The sequence below is a fragment of the Camarhynchus parvulus genome, chromosome 13, assembly GCF_901933205.1.
Source record: "Camarhynchus parvulus chromosome 13, STF_HiC, whole genome shotgun sequence".
In the NCBI taxonomy this organism is placed as follows: domain Eukaryota; kingdom Metazoa; phylum Chordata; class Aves; order Passeriformes; family Thraupidae; genus Camarhynchus; species Camarhynchus parvulus.
The window spans coordinates 17,031,889-17,051,229 of NC_044583.1; the positions used below are offsets into that span (position 1 = coordinate 17,031,889).

General features: G+C 48.4%; 2 protein-coding genes across 2 annotated transcripts; both read right to left on the reverse strand.

Annotated features, from left to right (window-relative positions):
• Nucleotides 1-644: 644 nt before the first annotated feature.
• Nucleotides 645-4,937, reverse strand: LOC115908811 (ovomucoid-like). The gene is made up of 4 exons (XM_030957672.1): nucleotides 4,889-4,937; nucleotides 2,802-2,833; nucleotides 1,555-1,682; nucleotides 645-778 (listed from the first exon to the last, which is right to left on the reverse strand). Exons 1-4 carry the CDS (start codon nucleotides 4,935-4,937, stop codon nucleotides 733-735), a joined length of 255 nt encoding a protein of 84 aa, XP_030813532.1. The 3' UTR covers nucleotides 645-732.
• A 7,770-nt stretch (nucleotides 4,938-12,707) lies between these two features.
• On the reverse strand, nucleotides 12,708-18,370 carry IL12B (interleukin 12B). Its single transcript, XM_030957620.1, has 6 exons — nucleotides 18,286-18,370; nucleotides 17,102-17,389; nucleotides 16,276-16,387; nucleotides 15,176-15,369; nucleotides 14,304-14,449; nucleotides 12,708-12,827 (listed from the first exon to the last, which is right to left on the reverse strand). Exons 1-6 carry the CDS (start codon nucleotides 18,368-18,370, stop codon nucleotides 12,708-12,710), a joined length of 945 nt encoding a protein of 314 aa, XP_030813480.1.
• Nucleotides 18,371-19,341: the final 971 nt, after the last annotated feature.

The following is a 19,341-nucleotide window of genomic DNA, read 5'->3' on the forward strand; positions in this document are numbered from 1 at the left end:
AATTTCTTTAGGTTCTGAAATTTGTCAAGTGAAAAGATTAATGAATATTCCCATTTAAATGACAGGATTTAACAGACTGCTACAGTCTTACATTTTACCATATTTGTCTCATTTAAAGCAAAAAAAAAGAGACTGGGGGGTAAATTCCAGCATATACAACTTTTGTATCCCAGCTTTGGATTTTTACCTCTGGACTCAGCCCCTGCTCCACTGCAGTTTTCTGTAATTTGGGAAATACTTGTTAGTCATGGATGCAATAAATTCTCTAGAAAGTTCACCATGGACAAAAAAAAAAGAGTGAAGGTTTATTTTAATAAACAAGCACACTGAGTAGCTGAACAACATACAGGAACCAGAATTGTACGGAGAGGGATGAAAAATAAGCACTTAAAACTCAGCTACAGAACTGGGAGAGAGTCAGAGCAGTGCCTGGGAAAGCTGAAAACCTTTAGGAAAAAAAAAAATATCTGCTGAAGTTTCTGGGTGAAGGAAAGAAAACATTTGATAAACGAGGTGGGAAGACTTGGGGCATCGTCAGAACTTCAGCCATGGAGACAAACACCCAAGGAAGGGCTGGTGTGAAGGCACAGGAGCAGTTGTGCTGTGAGGACAGCAGGGTCAGTCCCAGCTCTGGAGCTGGCTCTTCTCCCCGGGCTGGGCTTGGCAGGGCAGGATGAGGAAAGGCAGGAAAGGCAGGAAAGGCAGAGCAGAGCTGCGCTCAGCACAGCTCCCTCAGCACGCTCCTGCCTGCTTCATGTGCAGGGCCCCTCTGCTCCTCCTGCAAGGGAAAACACGGCATTGCACACAGAAAACTGCACCAAGAGCCTCTGCAACCCTCTGCTGACAGAGGAGACACCAGAAACATTCACAGCACACATCAGGGCACTCGTCTGTAAACGGCTTTCCTTGCAAAATCACACATTTTATCCCTAAACCCAAGACATTGCCAGAACCACTTCTGAATTTTTGCGTGACCTGCGTTGGGTGCAGGTGCTTTGTCAGGTCTCTGCTGCTTACTGGACTCTTTACTGTCCAAATTCAGTTTCTGCTGAAATAGGAAGCTGCTCACACAAATGTCAGGGTATTTTTTAGTGACTGAATCTTACAGCACCTGCAGTAAGTTCCTCACACAAATAGAAATAATTTTTTAGTGTTCAGCTTCACAGTGCCTGCTGCAAGTTGCTCACACAAGTATTTGGGTCATGTTTTGGTTGACTATTTCATGTTTCCTGCCAGAATAGGACATCGCTCACACAAATATCCAAGTAGTTTTTTAGTGTCCAACTTCATCATTCCTGCTGGAATAGGAAGTTCAGTCCTGAATATCTGGGTTATTTTTTAGTTGCCTATTTTACACTTCCTACCAGAATAGGAAGTTCTCACCCAAACATCACCATCATTTGTTCTTTAGATCAGCTGGACATTATCAGTGGGAGGAGCAATTATGGTGTAAAGGTAAAGCACAGGAGCAGAGAAGTACCAGCCCTAAAGAAACCCAGCAGTTTTATGGGGTGGAAATCCCAGCTGCTCAGCCCATGGCAGCTCAGTACTCACAGCACAGCCTTGCAGAAGGAGCATTTGTTGTTGTAGGTTTTGCCATCAGAGCCACAGTAGGGTTGGTAGAGCCTCTCACAGTAAATGGGCCTCCCACTCTCCAGCTTCTCGTACTCACTGCAGTCCACCTGCAATGAGGGCAGCTCTGAGTCTCACACCCTCTGACCATACGGGGAAAAAACTCACAAAAAAGGGCTTTATAACAGCATGGCTTAGGCCTGCTGCTGGGGCTGGGGGCAGCTCATCAATCTGCTTGTCCCCGTGAGAAAAATCATAAGAATGAAAAGTCACTCAGCACAACAATTTATTCTTGTGAGAAAAATAAGTTTGTGCCTGCAACACCAAGAAGTTGGTGCAATGAGAATCAGTGAGGAAGATGTGTAAACAATCCAAGAATAAAGAGGTTTGGTGGATGCACAAAATTCCATTTACTGACCAATGAACTGACAGTGTATTGTTATCCACTCAGGTTTAACACAGCGCCTTTAGAATTCCTATAAATATGAGATAACTGAGTAAAAATTGGCATTTTCTGCATGAAGAAACTGAGTCCCATCTGCTTTACAGCCACATCTCCTCCATGCACAGAAATCATAAATATATCCAGTTTTGGGGCACACTTTGGGGCAGCACAGCCAGGGAGGTGGCACCACCTCTATGGGCAGAGGCTAAGCCCCAAAAATGAAACATTTCTGCTCAGAGGTGAGAGTGGGGCTGCCTGTGACAGGGCCTGAGCAGGAACAACACAGCCCCAGAGGAGCAGAGTGTGGGGCTTTTTTTATTATCTGATCACGACAATCAGTAAATCCAGGTGGGATCAATTCACACCCAGCCCTTCCTTGGACACTTCCACCCCCTCCCTTCTTCCAGACATTAACCCAGAGTACTCAGAGAGAATGAAAATCTCCAGGTACCTGATTTAGGAGATAAAACTCATCAGAAAAGCCTTATAGGGTCATCATCAAATAATTAAAAAAAAACAATAAAAAATCTAGATTTCTCTGGCTTAAAATTTCTCCTTGCTCAATTTCTTGCCCAGAATGCCAAACAGGTATAAACATCTGGAAGTTGTCAGAACAACTCTGTGGAAACTCCATATCCCAAACTCAGGAACTTTCACTGAAACGTCACTAAATGGAAGCATTTAATTAAAGTTTAACATGCTTATTTTCTGTCCTCATGTTATTATATTATATTTTTTTACCTCATATTCTATATTTTTATCCGGAAAAAAGGAAATCACTCACCTCATTCTGTGTGGCAGCATCTGATGTGGAAACTGAATCACAAAAGAGAAAATGGAAACACACAGTTAATGAACACTCTGGTGCAAACCAGGATGATTTCACTCAGCAGCACTGAATCTTTTACCTCCTTAAATGTCAACACTGACAGAGCTGTGCAGTGTTTAGCGAGGCCCAGGTGTCAGAACCTATTGAACAAGTGGGGTTTGGTGCATTATTCACCTTAGAAACTTCTGTCACTGGTTGGAACAGCCTTTGCTGGAGGAGGGAATGGAGCCATTGTTCACCACAAAACCACTGACAGCCCAGCAGTCAATATTATATTTACTGTTCATCATGTTATTTTGTATTTAATGTCCAGGATTAACTGGTGGTTGAGCATGACTGGAGTTTAATCCTGAGTTTACCAAGAGCTGCATGTGGCTGTGAGCAAACCACAAATCCCTTCTATATCTGTGTTTCCTGTCAATAACAAGAATTAAATACAATATTGACTGTAAATACCAGTGATAATACAATTTGGCTCATAATCCCACGTTAGGAAGTGTTTCCCTTGTTTCAATGTTGATTTTGAGGCGGCTGGCTCCTATTTTTACCTCGTTCCTCTGGAGCAGAGCCCTGTCCTCAGGTGGGGCTTCAAGGAGCTCCTTCCAAACACTGCTAATTACACCTCCCACAAAGCAATCAGCTCCTTGGCGTGGCTCCACGCTGCTGACACATTTCTTACTTTCCTTAGGAATGTGTTTGCCCCTCTGCTGTCCCATAATCATCGTCCTGGGGCTTCCAGTGGTAACAGGGAGAGATTTCTGTGCAGAAGGAGCAGGAATCTGTTCTGGAGCAGAGCTCTAGCACTTTTTTTTAATTAAATTTGGATTTTTTTAATCTTTAGAGGTTAAACTTTCCAAATGTGTTCTGGAGCAGAGCTCTAACAATTGTCTTTTGGAATAAATTTGGCTTTTTTGATCGTCAAAGGTTAAACTTTCCACAAAAACTTCCTTTCATAAACCTGTTTACACCCTCACGTCAAATACAGTTGCTCAGCATAAAGAAAATGAGCAGAAATAAAGCTCCAGGTCAGGTTTCCGTCTCTGTCACCAGAGGCTGACTGAGATTTCATTATTCTGGAACTGGATTCGATTTATTCCACTTCCCCCAACCATTCGCATCTGATTTTTTCTCTGGTGAACTTTTAGGAGCCACTCTGCAAACGGAGTGAGTGCAATAAAGGTGTGGCTCAGAAAGTGCTGATTCATGAAGTTTTCAAGCAGACAAGATAAACCAGAAAGTTCAAGGAAGAGATTTCCTGGAATTCTAATGGAAGGAACATTTCTTTATTTCCCTGCAGTTAATGAAACACTGAATGAATTATTTCCACCACATTTCATTTAAACTGCTGTTTTTAATAAAAATTTGGGGGTTGAGACAAATTTCAAAGCAACCTCTTCAGAGCTACTCATAAGATTCTTTTGTTTCATTATTTTGCATTTAACATTTTCACTATTTTGCACCTTTAATGTTCATAAAGCTTTAAAACTTCTATACTACCTGCAGAGGTGTGGAGTCTTTCAGTCTTTTTAAATGCACTTATTTTTCTCTAAAAATACATTTTTACTGCAAGTTTTTAGCAAAAATAAAATTGCCAGGTAAAGGCTGAAGAAATTCCTCACAGATCCTTCTTTTTTAGAGCAACATGTCCCTCAAATCTCCCTGCAGCCTGGAAAAATAAGATTATAAAAACATGATTCCCAGCTGTTTTATGTGGCCTGAGCATCATCAGCTGTCCCCTGCTTGGTCAGTTTGGCAGGGCAGGACCTCACCAGCTCCCAGCTCCCTTCTCAGATGGAAATTTTAAAATAAACAGATAAAACCAGGTGGTTCTGAGGCATCACAGCTCTTTTCAGTCGCAGAACAGAGCTCTGAGCTACACCCAGCAAGGAGCAGCCTCCATACACACCAGCCCCAGCTGGTGTGTAATAAACTATTATGGTGCTAAATAATAGGATTTTAACCAGAAAATCCCATTTTCTCCCTCCCACCCAGTGCAGGAACCAGCTGAAGAAGAACCCCGAGGAGCCCAGGGAGTTACTCACATGCCAGGCACAGAGCTGCCACTGCCAGGAGCACCAGGGTGACCTTCATGGCTGTCCCCACGCCAGCCCAGCTGCCTGCAGTGTGACAGGGCTGTCAGTGTGGCCATGGCACCCTTTATAGCCAGGCCTGGTGATGAAATGCCCTGCAGGTGACTGGGGAAGGAGGTGCCCAGGGCAGGTCAGGAGGCTTGTCCTGGGCACGGGCAGGGCTGCGTGTCCCGGTGCTGATGGAGCAGGGATGGTCCTGCCTAAGCCCAGCCTAATTCAATTAACTGTTCCAGCCCCAGCAGCCAGGGCTGACTCAGGGCTGGCTCTGCTATTGCCATGGGGACTCACAGCTGAATGCAGTTCCCAGGGAAGAATAATCCTGGCTGGGTGTTTGCCAAAGCACTCATCCCAGAAGGGCTTAATTCTTATTCTTTCGGGTGTTTTGGAGCTGCTTCTGAGCTGTGGTTTCAGCTGAGCTGCTTGTGGCCATGCACTGAGCCCTTCAGCTGCTCTGGGAAATCTGTGTTCTGCTGGAAACCCTTCACACCCAGCCCAGAGCATCCCCAGGGCTCCTCTTCCTTTCAGATGTGCCCAGTTTGGGGTCAAAAGTGATGTTTTGGGAGAGAAACCCTTCACACCCAGCCCAGAGCATCTCCAGAGCTCCTGCCCAGCCTTGGACACGGGGGAGATTCCTCTGCTCCCATTTCCCTGTTTCCAGCACTACAGGAGGGATTCCTTATACAAACCCTGCATTTGTTGGTGGCTTAACCAAAAAGCAGCAATTTCTGTCTTTTATGGCAGAGTCCCCATGGGAAACTCAGGTCTGAGCCTTCATTTTCACAAATCCAGAGTAATGTGGAGTTTGGAGGTGACAGTTTGGTTTCAACCCCTCCTTCCAGAGCTGCCTTCTCATAAATGTGCAAAAATCTCAACAAGAAAAGTCCCTGCACACCACCTCAATCCCCAGTATTTCAGTGATTCCCTCGCTGCAGGGCAGCCCAGGCCTTTCTCCCTGTGCAGGATTGGGGCCAGGGGTGCTCATTCCAGTAAAAAAGGGCCTGAAAGCTCCTGCAGAAAAGATTTCAATAGGTCAAGTAAGCCTTGGGCCCCTCTAACTCATCCCAAGAGGGATATGAATAATTTTGTCTTTAAAGAATATAGGCAATCAATAAATGTTGAATTTCTCATCCCTTAACAGGACAAAAAACATAAATGCCATTAAATCCAAATTCCAGGATGGGTAAAAATCCAGTTGGAGCTGGAGGCCTGGAATTTTATTTTTTGAATGCCCTTCAGTGGCTTTGTTCTGAATTTTTTCTTTTTCCTTAATTTGGACATGTGTTCCTGCGGGGCTGAGAGGACAAAAGGCAGAGTGGGGTTTGCACTGAGCTTGGTCTGGATCCCCCTGCTTGGGGCTGTCGGTGACTTTGATTTCTGGGGAGCTTTTCTGGAGAAAATGCTGGCAAGGAGCATGCAGGAACTCGTGGGGAGGATTCAGGACACGTCTGTGGCTGATGGACAATTATGAGCAATTAGGAAACAGGAGCAGAACCCAAACTGTGCCGGAAGCTGCTCCTGCTCTGGAGGGTTTGGACCACACACAGCCCCCGGGGCTGTCCTGACACTAAAACTGCAGCCTGGCAGATCCTGACCCTGCAATGAGGAAAGGGCCCAGCCCAGTGCTCCCAGTGTCCCCTGGGATGCAGCCCCAGCATCCATCCCATGCCATGGATCCCATCCCATGCCATGCCATGCCCATGCCATCCCATCCCATCCCATCCCCATCCCATCCCATCCACCCCATCCCATCCCCATCCCATCCACCCCATCCCATGGATCCCATCCCACCCCATCCCATGGATCCCATCCAATCCCATGGATCCCATCCCATCCCATCCCATCCCATCCCATCCCATCCCATCCCATCCCATCCCATCCCATCCCATCCCGCTCAGGGAATACAAATCCTGCCCAGTTCATGGAGGGAGATTTTCCAGCACTTGAATTTCAGTCCATAATTCCCCAGGTGTCCCTGGCGAGGCTGGAGCTGCTGCCCTGGGACAGTTCTGGGCTCCCTGGCAGGGAAGGGCACTGAAATGCTGGAGCAGAGCCTGTGGGGGAGCACCAGGTGCTGAGGGGATGAAACACAGAGGAAAACTTGGGAGAAGGGGTTGGCTCCCTTGGGAGAAGGAGGAAACAGAGGGAACGGGAGCCAGAGCCCTCCTGGAGCTGCAGAGTGAAAGGAAGAGGGGACAGAGCAAATTGCAGGGAGAGAAATTCCAATTAGATGGGAGCAAAACAAATTTCACAACCGTGAGAGGAGTCAACCATGGAGGCAGGTTACCCACAGAGATCACAGAGATTGTGAAAATGGGTCTGTCCTAAAGGGGCCACAGAGGGCGTGGGCAGCCAGGTGACCTCGTGGGCCATCCCAGTGGAACTGGGTCTGGCATTCCCACTGGAGAATGTCAAGTGTTGACGGCATTTTCAGGGACCTTGTGGTGTCTTTGCCCTCATAAATTAATGTTTGACAAAGCAAATGTGGGCAATGAAGTACACCATGGAAAAAAAGGTCATTGCAAAACAAATGTTGGGATGTGTATAGGAACAGCTTCTTCCCAAAGCTGGGTGAGTAAGGACTAATTGCTGAACTCATTCTGAAATTTAGGATAAATATGGTAAATGAATTGTTTATATTGAAGAATTGTGAGTGCAATTTTGCCCTCATCAGCAAACCTGTGAATACCTGTAAGTTAATTGTGGAAGTCCTGTAATTTTCTACCTTTGCCATTATATCTTGGTTTTTTCCCAAATTCTTATCCCTCCAAGTTGATCTTTTGAAGAAGAAAAAGCAATTCCGTGGTGTTGCATGTGGTAAAATATTAGTGTGCATTTTTTCTGAGGGTAAGAAAATTTTCCCAATTATTATTTATTCCAAATTTGAGATTGCTTTTAGCTTTGGAGGCCTGGTTGGAGCACCACTGGGATGCCAAAAATGCTGCCACAGCAGGTCATGAGTTAAGTGCATGGCAGGATGTTCCCTGGCTGCATTCCAGAGGAGGAACCTGCTCCCACCCAACCGTGGAGAGCCTCCCATGCAGGGCATCCACAGAGATGACGAACAGCACGTGGAAAAGGTGAAAAAACCACTTTGTCACGGGAGGGAGGGTCCAGCCAGGGCTGCTGCAGTCACGGGGGCCCTCCCCTCCCTGGTATCCCTGGTGTTTTCATCCCCAGCCCCAGCCAGGGTGGGTGGCTCAGGGTTGTCCGCCCAGGTGCAATTAAAGCATCAGATTTTGAAGTCTTGCTCAATGCAGGGTTTGAGAACCAAGGGCTGCCTTTGTTCAGGCTGTGCCACAGCCTTTGGGTGTTTGCCTGGGAAAGGAGATGATGCCTTCAGTTTGAGCTTTCATATTTTCCACACTCTGCACTGCATTAGTGTGTGACTCTGCACTCCATAGAAAGTGTCAGCAAGTTCTGCTCACAGCTCAGCCCCACAGAACAATCCTTTTCCAGCCCCACAACCAAGGACACCGCTGCAGCTTCAGCCCCAAAAGTGCAAACAGCAGGGAATGGAGGGGAGCAACCTGGGAGGGTGGGGCTGCATCACCTGGGGCTGGAACTGGACACTGAACCCCAGGATGGAAATGGACCCAAACTTATCAAGGTGTGAGAACTCGTGGCCAGGATCCATCTGGGGTGGAGCCACGGCCGGGCTCTGGCACTGCCCAAGGTGTGTCCTGTGAAGGGCTTTTCATAAAAACCTATTTATTGCTGTAACTCTGCCCTGCCTCTGCTCCAGGCAGCCTCTGAAGGCATCTGAGAGTTCCCTGTTTTCCACCCCTGTGGGAGATCAGAGCCTTCCTTTTGATTCCTGTGTCAGACTGATGCCTCAGGTTTGGCTTTTGTATTTTTCAGGTTCTGTGCTGCTTTAGTGTGTGGGTCTGAGCTTCACATTATGGGATGCTGAGCTCTCTGCACAGAGCAGGGAGACAAAACAATTCCTGCTCCAGCTGGGCACCAAGGACAAATGATCCAAATCTCAGGCCCAAGAGCACAAACAACGTGGGCTGAAGAGAGAAAAACAAGGATGGGACTTGATAACCTAAAGCTGTAATTGGACAATTAACCCAAATATGCAAATGGAGCAGAACTGATCAGTGAGAGACCCTGTGCTGGGTCATGCATTTTGGGACCATTTTGGGTCATCTTGGTCTGGCTGGGCTCTTGTGCTGCCCAAGGTGGATCCATTTGAGGCCTTTTAATAAATCTCTGCTCTATTCTTTAACTCTGTCTGGTCTCTGTCCTAGGTCAGCCTTCACAAGGCATGAAGCCCATTGGTGTTCTGAGCTGATTCTTCACAAAAACAAAGCATTAATGGCTTAACACATCCACGGAATGGGCTTTGAAAAGGACTGTTCTGAAATCAGTCCTTAATTTGAAAAGGACTGATCTGAAATCGCCTCAAGATGCAATTTCCAGGTGTTTGGACTTTGCCCTTCTGTCACACCAAAGTCAATCAAAGTGACATTTCAAGAAAGGTCTCAAGGTGTTTTCATGGCTCAGAGCAGGGCTGGAGGATGTGCACTGGTTTTCCCTTTATTAAAAAGAAAATGTTTCTAAAAGAGAAGCTACAACTTATGAAGAAGAGGGGTGGGAGGAAGATCAGCATGGAGAAGGGGTGGATATGAAGCATTTGAAGCTGAAATCTGCGTTCTCCCCCTGAACCCCTCATTAAACATCAGCTTTTCCCCCCTTTTGCTCTCAGCAAGTGCCTGCTTGCCCAGCTCAGGGGCTGAAGCTCCTGGAGAACAGCAAATTCCTACCATGACCAATTAGTGCCTCATTAAGGACACCGAGTCTTTATCTGGCAGCATTCCTCGAGCCGAGCAGCACCCACAGAAAGGCCTGGGGGGAATTAGTCAGGCTCTGTTCAGAGCAGATTTCGGCAGGTGTGGTACCCAGCCCAAAACCAGGGGTTGAGTGATGGGGATGAATGGAAAGCTGGAGGAGCTGCCCCTTCCCAGGGAACGGTGGGGCCTGGGAAAAGGAGCAGGGAAAAAAGCAGAAAAATCTGGGTTTTACACAGTCAATGACTCTCCTCTGTCAGGAATAAATAAGATCGGATTTTGCAATCTAAAGGGGGTTTTTTGGGCGGGGGGTGGAATTTTGTACATTGTGCAGCCTGAGTCTGTGCACTTGACATTTCCAGAGGTTTCCAGATTATTTACAGAGCAAAAGGAGAGGAAAGAAAGAAGAGAAGCCCAGGGGCTGACTGACACATCAATTATTATGTTCTTGGATGGATGGAGCATGTTAGAATGCGATCTCCTGTGCGTGGAGCCACCACAGTGAATATTTTTTTTGCTTTTATCCAATCTAGGCAGAGATGGGAGCCTGACAATTCCCAGAGGAGACATTCCCAGGCACTTGGATCCAGGGAAGGCCCAGGGAATGGATAACTGGGGATCAAAGCCAATGTATGCCCCAGGGAGCAGCCACCTGCCAGTGAGCTGATTCCTGCAGAGAGAGGGGCAGCTCCAGGCTGAGCTTTGTTATTTTCCTGAATAAACTCAGCCAGTGCCTTCCCCCTGAAGCCTCTCTCATTTTCTGGCCTTGTGACACAGAAAGGCACATTCTGAAAGGCAAAGATCAATTTAGGCTTTGTCAGGATACAAAATTTAGCTGAATATTCCAAGAATGGAGACTGGGCTGGGCCCAAGCTCAGGAGAGGTTTCAGGGATTGGTTTAAAGGGTGCCCAGGATTAAACCCTGAGGGTCAGGAGGGTTCTGTGACCTCAGAGCCCTCAAATGTGGGGCAGGTGGGTTCAGTTCAGAGCTGGAGAGCACAAAGAAGCCCAGAGCTCTCCCCTCCTGCAGGCAGGGCTCAGCAGTCCTGGGGCACACCCTGCTCCCTTGGCTGGGCCATCCTCTGCACTTTTACAGGCTGGGAGTTTGGTGTTATTAATTAGTAATAATTCATTTGCCCTGCAGACACTGAGACAGAAATACTGTCTGATCCTCTGGTACAAAAGTGAATACTGACACAAACCATTCTTAAAAGACCACAAATAAACCAAATTTTCTTGTTTTCAGGTGTATTTATTATTAGCTCCTTTGTAAACAAGCATATAAGTTGCCTTTATAGCCAAAATAAGACATGTAAACTTAATATTAATAAATACCAACAGGACTTGTAAATAAATTATCAGCAGTTTTCTGAAATATCAGATACTTCACACATTTCAGTGTTTAAATACCTTAAATTACCACCCATGGCTAAGACTGGGAAAAGGAAGCACGGTTGGAATGAAAGACTTTCATGTCAGTGATTCTGTACCAGAGGTTAAGGCCTGAATCCTCAAAGATACTTCAGAGAATTTTGCCCTCCTGGAAGTCGGGGCTCAGTGTTTTGACAAAGGATCCATCCCTGGCAGTGCCCAGGGCCAGGCTGGAGCTCTGAGCACCCTGGGACCATGGGAGGTGTCCCTGCCCATGTAGGGCTGGGACAGATGACCTTCAAGGTCCTCCCAGCCCAAACAATTCCAGGATTCCATGAAAAACACAAAAGCTTCAGCTCCTGCTGCTGCTCCCTCCCAGAGCTGGGCCCTGGCTGTGCCAGGAGGAGCTTCCCTGAGGTTCTGGGAACACACCAACACAGGGTGGGGCACACTGGCAACGTGGGCTACAAAAATCTCTGCTCTAAAAATCTGATTTCATGGCATTATTAACATTCACACACACTCTGGGGGATTTCATACCCTGGGGCGCTGCTCCAGCTGCCCTGGGGGTTCCTGACTCTGTGCCCTGTGCTGCTCCTGTGGGATTCCACAGCTGGAGATGCCCTGGGCACAGCTGGATCAAATTCCACAGCAGGAGATGCCCCGGGCACAGCTGGATCAAATTCCACAGCTGGAGATGCCCTGGGCACAGCTGGATCATGGAGAGAGCCCAGCAATGGGAGCAGGGGAGGCTGTTTGGGAGGTGAGAAATGCAGCTCCTGGCTCCCAGTGCTCCAGCTCCATGGATCCCTCATGGAGAGCTCCCCAGCTGGGCATCAGCAGCTGTGGGCACAGAGAGCTGACACAGGACAGCAGGAAACATCCCCAGGGCTCTGCAATCCCTGCAATTCCTTCTCTAGCCCAATGTCCTGGAGGGTGAGGGTGGCCTGGCCACCCCACACCCAGCTGCTGAGGCAGCCAAGGCTTTCTGTGCTTGTCCCACAGAAATAAATACAAATAAATATTAAATAAACAAAGAATTAAACAATTAAATAATGGAAGATTCAAACAGTTCTTTCAGGAAGTGACTTTCCAAATAAGTTAACACATGCAGTGGTTTGAACAGCAACTGCCATCCACTGGCCTTGCAAAGCCAGTAAATAAATAATAAACAAATAAATAAATATTAAATACTAAATAAATACTAAATAAATAAATAGCATATAAATAAATAAATATGAAATAAATAAAGGCCCAATAATAATAAAAGGACATACAATAATAGCTGCCAGCAACATGTCAAAATCACGTTCATGAAACATGATGGATGCTAAAAGTGTAACTTGAATCTGGGGGATTTAGGAGCTGCCAAAATCAGGACCACATTCAACTGTTACAAAAAAAAAATGTTATGGCTTCTTAAGAATCTCAAATGGAAATTTCTCTTCTAATTGTGCTTCTGTTCTTGTGCTAATTCATTCTTTGCTTTCTCTAGGAGCACTGTGCCACCCTCCTTACAGGTCATCTGTGAAATAACATCAGAAATTTCATTTCCATGTGGATTTACATCAGAACCCTCTGGTTCTGCCCAGCCCAGCCCGGCTGGCTCCTTACCTGCAGAGCGAGGACCAGGAGCTCCAGGAGCTGAGGTAGCAGCAGTCCCTGGCCTGCACGCGCACCTCAGCCGGCCCCGGGGGCAGCTGCACCCACTGCTCCTCTGTGTCATGCACCTGGGGACAGGACAGCTCCTTCAGGGGGACAGGACCCCCACAGGGCACCAGGAAGGGTCACTGAGCCCCCACCAGAGCCTGGGGTCCCAAAGGTCCCAAAGTCCTGGGGCTTGGGAGAACCTGAGCTCAGCAGAAAGAGCTGGAAAGCTCAGGTATCACTGAGGGTGTCCCAAAGCGACCCAAACCCACTGAGGAAGTGTCTCAATGAGATCCAAACCCTCTGAGGGTGCAAATGACCTAAATCCACTGAGCCTGGTGTCCTAAATGGCCCAAAGCCACTGAGCTGGATGTTCTGAATGACCCAAAGCCACTGAGGGGGGTGTCCCAAAGAGAACCAAACCCACTGAGGGTGTAAATGACCCAAACCCACTGAAGGGGATGTTCTAAATGACCCAAACCCCCTGAGCTTGGTGTTGTAAATGACTCAAACCCCAAACCTAACACTCATTAAACGAAGGCGTGGTTTGTTAATCTGGGTTTTTCTCTTTTTCCTCCTTCTCCTAGAGCAGGAGCCCTGAGATCCAGAGCACCCCCAGCCCCTCCCGAAGGCGTGCAGGAATTTTCACCTGCAGGAGCCGCGACCGAGCCCGGGGGAACGGCCCCATCTGCTGGACGGGCTGGATCCATCCCCAGCGGGAAACGTCCCCTGGTGCCTTTGGATTCCCCCGGAAAACCGGGATAACAACCCGGGATAACCCGGGATAACCATTCCTGCTGCCTGCCCTGCAGTGCTGGACCCAGGAAGGGCAGCACTGGGGCACTGCCAGCTGCCCCGTGGGCAAGAGGCTTTCCCTTTTTTATGGAAAATTAAGCACATTCCCAGGCTCAATCTGGATAAGATCCTTCTTTTTTTGGCCTGGAGGATTGCAGAGGGCTCTGCTGGTCACACAGGAAAATCTTCAGCACCCGCTGACCATGAATGCATTTAGGAAAAGCTCTGTTTCTGTGGGATGCTGCCTCCAGGACAGGCCATTGTGTGTCCGAGGCAATTTGGGCACACATTGGAGATTTAACCCTGAGACAGTTAATTAATCCCATTAATTAACTGGGAATCAGGGGGCAAAGACCAGACTCTCCATAGAAATGCCTCCAGATGAGTCACTGAGCTCTGATTTCCAATTCACCTATAAAGTCTGAGCTGCCCAGGAATGAACAACACAGGAGGAAATTTGTGTCACAGATCCTGGAATTCTGGGTTTGGAAATTGGGATTTTCCCTCATGAGGCCCTGCACAGCCTCCTAATGAATTAGTAAACACAACCATGCAATGCTGGACAGGATTTTCTGTCCTCAGCTGCCTCGGGGATCTTCCTGCTCATGGACCTGGGAAAGGCTTTTTCTGCCAGGATAGAATTTGCCACTTTTGGGGCTCAGCACCATTTTTTAAATTTTTAATTTTAGTGCATTATTCTTGCATACAAAAATTATTTCTACTATTCAGGCAAGAAAACTGTGTCTCAGATGTTGTGTTTCTACCTGGTATCTGTGTCTCCTTGTGCTTTTAACTTTGACCTTGAAAGTCAAAGGGAAGTAGGAGTTTGGGGTGCTCCAGGTCCTGGGGTATGTCCAGGTCACTGTTCCATTGGTGGCCACGTGCTGGCACTGGGGGGGGTCAGGCTTTACTGCAAGAGAAAACACAGAGGGAATTAATTCATGTTCACAGCTGAATGTTGGTGTGTTAGTGGTGAGAATTTTATGGGAATTGATCTTTGGGAGCCTCGGGGTTAAGAGAGGAGTAGCCCTCAGGTGTAATGGCTGCCTTGGGTGCTTTTTATGGAAAATTAGGCACATTCCTAGGCTCAGTCTGGATAAGATCTTTCTTTTTTTGGCCTGGAGGGTTGCAGAGGGCTCTGTTGGTCACACAGGAATATCTTCAGCACCTGCTGACCATTACTGCATTTAGGAAAAGCTCTGTTTCTGTGGGATGCTGCCTCATTTTCCTGTGCCCTGTGGCCACAATCAGAGCCCTGTCATTCCTGTGCCTGTCTGTGAACCTGCCCTGGCTGCCCATCTGGGGATGGCTGAGGAGGGAAACATCCATGGCCTGAGCAGCTCTCAGAGAGGAGCCTGCTGGATTCTTCTCTGCCTTGGCCCTTCCCAACCACATCCATCCTTTGGGGACACTCGGGGACCTGTGGGTGTTGGGGTACTGGAGGTCACAAGCCAGGAAGATGCTGCTGCTTCACTTCCTCATCCTTTTCTGTCCTGGCATCCCCTGTTCCTGTAACTGGGGCCTGGTGGACATTTACAGAGCACGGGGCAGGGATTCCCAGGCTGGGCCGAGCCCTGACTCCCACTGGCAGCAGCAAAACAAGGCTCAGAATCAGCCCCCACTGCTGGATACTCACTGATGTCCCTGATGAAGAAGCTGGCGGTGTAGTTCTCATATAACACCTCATCAATGGCCTCCAGGAGGATGTCAATGGGCTGGTGCTCCTCAGCAAAGGGACAGAAGTTCTCCTTGTGGCACTGGGCTGTGTAGGTGGTCAGGGCCCCCTCGGTGACAGCCACGGGGCTGCTGCAGGACACATTTCCCTGGGGGCTGCAACAGAGCAGGGACAGGCTCAGGGAATGCTGATTGTCCGGGCAATGGGCTGCCACAACAGCAGCACTGGTGAGGAAATGGTTTGGTTTGCCTGAAGTTTGTCTGCTGCAGAAAAGGGTCAGTGGGAGCTGCCACACTCCCAGTGCTGTGGGATGGATTAATGTCAATTCTCAGCCTCAGCTCACCCCTGCCTCAGCAGCAGGAATTAATATTTAAACCTAAACCAGGATCTCCCAATCCCACCATCATGGCAAGCTCCAGTTTCCTCCTTTGTCCCTTTGCCCTCTCCCAAACCCTGCTGAAGGAATGAGGGCTGAGAAGTCTCCACTGGAGAACAAACACCAAAAGCTCCAAAGCACCACCTGAGGCTGGCCCTGGTTTTGCTGTCAGCCAGCTGCCCCCCTTGGCAGCTGTTTCTCCTCTAGCAGGCTGGGGTGACCTTTGCTGGAGCGCTCCATGCCTTGGAGAGCCCCCGGGGCAGAGGGAGGCAGGAAATCCCCCCAGGGTTCCCAGCACAGGTTTCTGCAGGGTTCCTCAGCCCAGCCTGGCCGGGGCCATGTGCTCTGCAGTGGGGGCAGCCTCCCACCCTGCCCTGGGAGCTGTGGTTCTTTCTGCCTTGCCTCCACTTCCTCTCTGCCCTCCACTGACCGTTTTGCTATTGCTTAAGTTACCCAGGGGCTACTCCAGCCCACTTGGACTTATTCCTTTTTCAAGGTTTTAATAATTTCTGAGTGACTTCCGTGCCCTTTTTAAGTTAACTTTGTCCCAGTAATGACTCAAAACATTTTGGGGACGTTCAGACTTGGAAAAGAGATTTCCCCCCATCTGCATGCCCCAACAGCCTGAAATCCTACACAGGATAACACCAAAGGCTGCCCTGTGAAGGGAAGTACAAGCTCTTACCCTTCCAGGCTTCTGATGGTGAACTTCACATTTGGATTATTTTCTGTCATCCAGGAACATGTGAAAATTCCAGAGTAGTTCTTTGCCTCACACTTCAGAAATGTCCTGGGCTCTAGACAGAGAAAGAAACCAGGAGTTATTAACTCTTGTTTGCCAAAATGGCCAAGGCAGAGAGAAACAATTCCTGAATTCACAGATTCCCTGGCAGCACCACGAGGGACCCAAATACGAGACTCAGGTGAGTGAGGCTCATGCAGAAAATGCAAAACACCCCAGGCTTGTCTCCTGAATGGAGAGGCCCAAATGGCAGCACTTCAAACCCGGGCCAGGCCCTGGTTCTGCCAAATCCCAGAATCCTGGAATCTCCTGAGCTGGAAGAGACCCACAAGGATCATGGAGTCCAACTGCCCAGCCCCAAAATCCCACCCTGGGATCCCTGGAGCGCTGTCCAAACCCTCCTGGAGCTCTGGCAGCCTCAGGCTGTGCCCATCCCTGGGGAGCCTGGGCAGTGCCAGCAGCCTCTGGGGGAAGAACCTTTCCCAAAATCCAGCCTGAGCCTCTCCTGGCCCAGCCCCAGCCCTTCCCTGGGTCCTGTCACGCAGCTCTGATTTTCCAAACCAGGAATTCCTCCCATCCCTCCACCCTATCAGCCTGGAGAATCCCACATAAATCCCATGGCCCCCGTTCCTGTGCTGCACTGCCCAGAGCCGCAGGAGGGATGATTTTCTGCCCCTGCCAGCACAGCTTTGCAGAGAACACCTTTGCAAGGACATTCCCAGAGCCTGCAGCAAGCTGAGCAGCACAACCCCAGCCCTGGGGGCCGTACCCTGGAAGGTTTTGAGGATGTCCCTGAGGATGCTCCCGCCGGGGCCGATCCTGGCGATGAGCAGCAGGCTGGAGCTCAGCACCCTGAGGCTCTCCTCGCTCACACAGCTGTAGTTGCCGGCGTCCGGGAGCTCCTTCACTGCCACCCTCAGGGTCTTCCCTCTCTGTTTCCCCTCCTGGAAAGGGCTGGAGTCCTTTCTCCAGAGCACGGCCTCCTCAGGGCTGTCACAGCTCAGCTCCACCGTGGTGGCCGGGGCCTCGGCGTCCCACTGCGAGTCGATGACAAACACTGGGAAGGGCAGAGGGGACGTCAGGAGCTGCTCACACGGACCAGGCTGAGCCCTTCCTGCAGCCCTGCCTGCAGTGAGCTCCCCCAGGGAGGCTTTTCCACAAAGGAGAAACGCTGAGAAACCTGTCCAATATGGGATCCCAGCTGGCAGGAAACGCTCAGCTCTGGCAAGTTCAGGAGTCTCCCAAACCCCCTCTGGACACGGGCAAAGGGAATCTTCAAACTCAAAGTTTGCTCTCAATGCTGACAAACAGATTTGCTGCTTTCAGCATCCAGTCCCTCCCAGGAACCTCCAGGATAAATATTCTCTTTAATGTGAAGATAAGTAATTGAAAGAGAGGACAATCAGAATTTAGCCCAATTCTCTGATAAATTATTCAAAATAATTGTTTATTACCTACCCTATATTTTCACAAATGGATTTACATTTGTGAAAATGTAGGGTAGGTAATAAACAATTATTTTGTTTATTTATATTTTATATATTTGTATTATATTATTTATTTCTATCTTTACCAGAGAAGCTGATAAACTATTTCTAGGTTTTAAGTTTTACTCAGAAATATATAAATATATTTTCTTTTCCACAATTAATTCTTCCCTTGTTTTTTTTAGGGCTGTTCCCTTAGTCACAGTTTTTGCATCCAGGATGTGTGACTGAGACTTTGAACACGAGGAGAAGGAATAGGAAATAAAACAGTTGCTAATGCAAATGTTGCAAATACGCTGTTGGAAGACATTTTAGGACTTTTACATATTTTTCCATGAACTCCAATTAATTATGGTCAAAGAAATAAACATATGTCCTTGGCCTAACTGGAGTTAACAAATCCTGTGCTAGTGGCCACAATTATAATTCCAAAGTTTTAGGTCTGACTAAGGAGAAATGTTCTTACCATTTTCCTGCAGTTTCCACTGGGCACTTTCCAGTAGGGCAGCAAAGCAAAACAGGGACAGTAAGGCACAGAGGAGGTGAGACATCTGTAGGGGAGAAAAACCAATTATTAAACTTCACTGAGGTTGGGTGAGTGTGCTCCAAAGTCAGGCTGGGGCTGGGCAGGGTGACAAGGACACAAAATGAGTCCCACTGAGTTGAGGAACATCATCCCATTCTGAGAACTCTGGGATCCCTTAAAAATGGAATCTCAGGTTTGTGCTGGAGCTGGAGCCATGATTTTGATCCGCTTGGGATTCTCATCCCAAGGCAGTTTAGAGAAGGAATCACTCAGAGTTGTGTGAGTGGCTCTGGGCTGGTCCTCATCAAATGTTCCTCATGCAGGAAAAGCTCTGCTTGGTCCAGTGAGACCAATTCCATGGAAAAGGCATGGATGAAGGATCAGGGGCTGCCCAGGCAGGTTTGGATCCCCACCCCTGGAGGTGGCACCTGGAGGTGGCACTGGGACAGGCAGGGATGGGCAGAGCCTGGGCTGGTGATCCCAAAGCTCTTTCCCAGCCCCAGTGATTCCATGATTCCCCATGGCCAGGGCACTGCCCTGAAGGATCAATGGCATCACCTTCCATCCACCCAAAGCGCAGTTTGGCTCAGCTCATCAGCCGTTCCACCAAAGCAAAGGGTTGAGGATGACCCCAAGGAGCTGCTGAAGGTTCTGCTGGGTTCTGTCTCCATCTCTGAACAGGGGACAGCAGGGCCAGTGCCCAGTGCAGAGCTGGTTCCAGCTCCAGTTCTGCTCCTGGTTCTGGAATCCACCTGAGCTCTCAGCCTGAGCTTGTGAACAATTCCAGGCAAAATTCCTCCTGGGTTCAGTGCCCAGCTCTGTCTGCAGGAAGGGCTGGGAGTGGAGATCATTGCTGCTCTATGTCCAATATATAAATGGATATTTCTCCTGAATTTGTCCCAAATACCACCAGAACTCTCCACAAAACACCAAATGCCCTTGCCAAATATTGTCATAACTACTGGGTGCATAAAAACTTCAATAAGTTATTTAGAT